The sequence below is a fragment of the Piliocolobus tephrosceles genome, unplaced genomic scaffold (genome assembly GCF_002776525.5).
Source record: "Piliocolobus tephrosceles isolate RC106 unplaced genomic scaffold, ASM277652v3 unscaffolded_21561, whole genome shotgun sequence".
Classification (NCBI taxonomy): domain Eukaryota; kingdom Metazoa; phylum Chordata; class Mammalia; order Primates; family Cercopithecidae; genus Piliocolobus; species Piliocolobus tephrosceles.
Genome location: NW_022303823.1, coordinates 783 through 3163, shown reverse-complemented (window position 1 = coordinate 3163; position 2381 = coordinate 783). Strand labels below are relative to the sequence as shown.

The following is a 2381-nucleotide window of genomic DNA, read 5'->3' as shown; positions in this document are numbered from 1 at the left end:
AACCCAGGCTGGAGTGCAGTGGCGCGATCTCAGCTCACTGCAAGCTCTGTCTCCCAGGTTCACGCCATTCTCCTGTCTCAGCCTCCCGAGTAGCTGGGACTACAGGCGCCCACCATCACGCCCGGCTAATTTTTCTATTTTTAATAGAGATGGGATTTCACTGTGTTAGCTAGGATGGTCTCAATCTCTTGACCTTGTGATCCGCCCGCCTTGGCCTCCCAAAGTGCTGGGATTACAGGCACGGGCCACAGTACCTGACCTAGCCATGCATGTTTTTTTTTTTTTGACATGGAGTCTTGCTCTGTTGCCCAGGCTGGAGTGCAGTGGAACAAGATCTTGGCTCACTGCAACCTCCAACTCCCAGATTCAAGCAATTCTCCTGCCTCAGTCTCCCAAGTAGCTGGGACTACAGGCATGCACCAACATGCCTGGCTAATTTTTCTATTTTTAGTAGAGTTTCACCATGTTGGCCAGGCTGGTCTCAAACTCCTGACCTCAGGCGATCTGCCCAGCTCGGCCTCCCAAAGCAGTGGAATTACAGGCATGAGCCACCACACCCGGCCAAACTCCCACAATTCTATAAGAAGCAGGCATGTCTATACAGACACAACCAAAGCCAAATAAATGGCAGTCTGGAGTTGACAGGCAGTGTGGCTTCCAGCCTCCCATGTTCTTCTCCTCTTCCTTTTACGCCCACAAACGTTCAAAGTATTGACTCTACACACAATTTTATATTTCTTCACTCTAGTAATCAAGTTTCTCAAGGGTAGGGAGTATATTGAAAACCTTTTAATGCAACATAAGAGATCAGAGAAAGTACCTCCGCGGAGTGGTGGTGGCATCCCTCTGCCCTCACGGGGTGGCATACCCCCCCTCATACTGTTCATTGGAGGCTTCTTCCGAGCAAGAGAGACTTTAAGTTTGCTCCCTTGAAAATCTTTCCCTGGAATAAGAAAACAGAACATCAATTACTCCCCTATATTCCCTGTTCACCAACTCCACGACATCATCAAATGACCACTCCCAGATGCATTAGGTCTGCCCCTCCTGTAATCTTCTCTAACATCTTTACTGACAAGGCCAGAAAAAGGCTTTTTTGAGATGGTGGTCTCACTCTGTTGCCCAGGCTGGAGTGCACTGGCAAGGCTCACTGCAGCTTCAATCTCACAGGCTCAAGCAATCCTCCAAAGTAGCCAGGACTACAGGCATGCATCACCATGCCCGGATAATTTTACAAAATGTTCTGTAGAGGCAGTCTCTCGCTAGGTTGCCCAGGCTGGTCATGAACTCCTTGGTTCAAGCAATCCTACTGCCTTGGCCTCCTAAAGTGGTAGGATTATAGGCAAGAGCCATCGTGCCTGGCCAGAAAAAGGCCATACACTTAAATATACTTAAAAACCTCTCTGCAGCCTGGCCAACATGGTGAAACCCCATCTCTACTAAAAAATACAAAAGTTAGCTGGGCGGCGTGACATGCGCCTATAGTCCAGCAGCTACTCGAGTGGCTGACGCACAAGATTCACTTGAACCTGGGAGGCGGAGGCTGCAGTAAGCTGAGACTGCTTGTGCCACTGCACTTCAGCCCGGGTGACAAAGTAAGACTGGCTCAAAAAATCAAAAACACAAGCAAAAAAATACTGTCTACCATAAGGAGGAAAATAAGCTGGTGGGAAGCTGACTGCATGACAAAGAAAACAGAACCAGGACTTGTTATTTGACACCTGCTTTGAGACAGTCTTGCTGTTGTCCAGGCTGGAGTGCAGTGGTGCAATCTCAGTTCACTGCAGCTTCAAACTCCCCGGGCTAAAGTGATCCTCCCACCTCAGCCTCCTGAGTAGCTGGGACTATAGGTATAGGAGTGCGCCACAACACCTGGCTAATTTTTGTATTTTTTGTAGAGACAGGGTTGTGCCATGTTCCCTAGGCTGGTCTCAAGCCCCTGGATTCAAGGGATGCACCTACATTGGCCTCCCAAAGTGCTGGGATTACAGGTGCGAGCCACTGGACCTGGCCAAGTGGTTCAATGCTTTCAGGTTGGTTTTGTCTGAAGTGAAATCCCAGCATTAATGTCAAGGCCTTATTTAAATATATATATTTATCTATATGCAAATGTACACTGGCTAAGATGTTCTTTTGAAGGGTTTTCTGTACCTTCTGATAATCTGTGCTTAGAGAAGTGTTTGCCACTTTAAGCAAGGTTGATTTGTAATACTAAAGCCTGAAAATAAAGGGATCTCCAGGCCGGGCGTGGTGGCTCAAGCCTGTAATCCCAGCACTTTGGGAGGCCGAGACGGGCGGATCACGAGGTCAGCAGATCGAGACCATCCTGGCTAACCCGGTGAAACCCCGTCTCTACTATAAAATACAAAAAAGAACTAGCC

The 2381-nt window shown here is 48.3% G+C and overlaps 1 protein-coding gene across 1 annotated transcript in view; it reads right to left on the bottom strand.

Annotated features, from left to right (window-relative positions):
* Positions 1 to 506: 506 nt before the first annotated feature.
* Positions 507 to 2381, bottom strand: part of LOC113221176 (RNA-binding protein EWS-like) — a 2651-nt gene continuing 776 nt past the window's right edge. The window contains exon 2 of the mRNA XM_026450526.2: positions 507 to 943. Within this exon, the coding sequence (XP_026306311.1) occupies positions 597 to 943 (347 nt within the window). The 3' untranslated portion in view covers positions 507 to 596. The remainder of the gene's footprint in view (positions 944 to 2381) is intronic.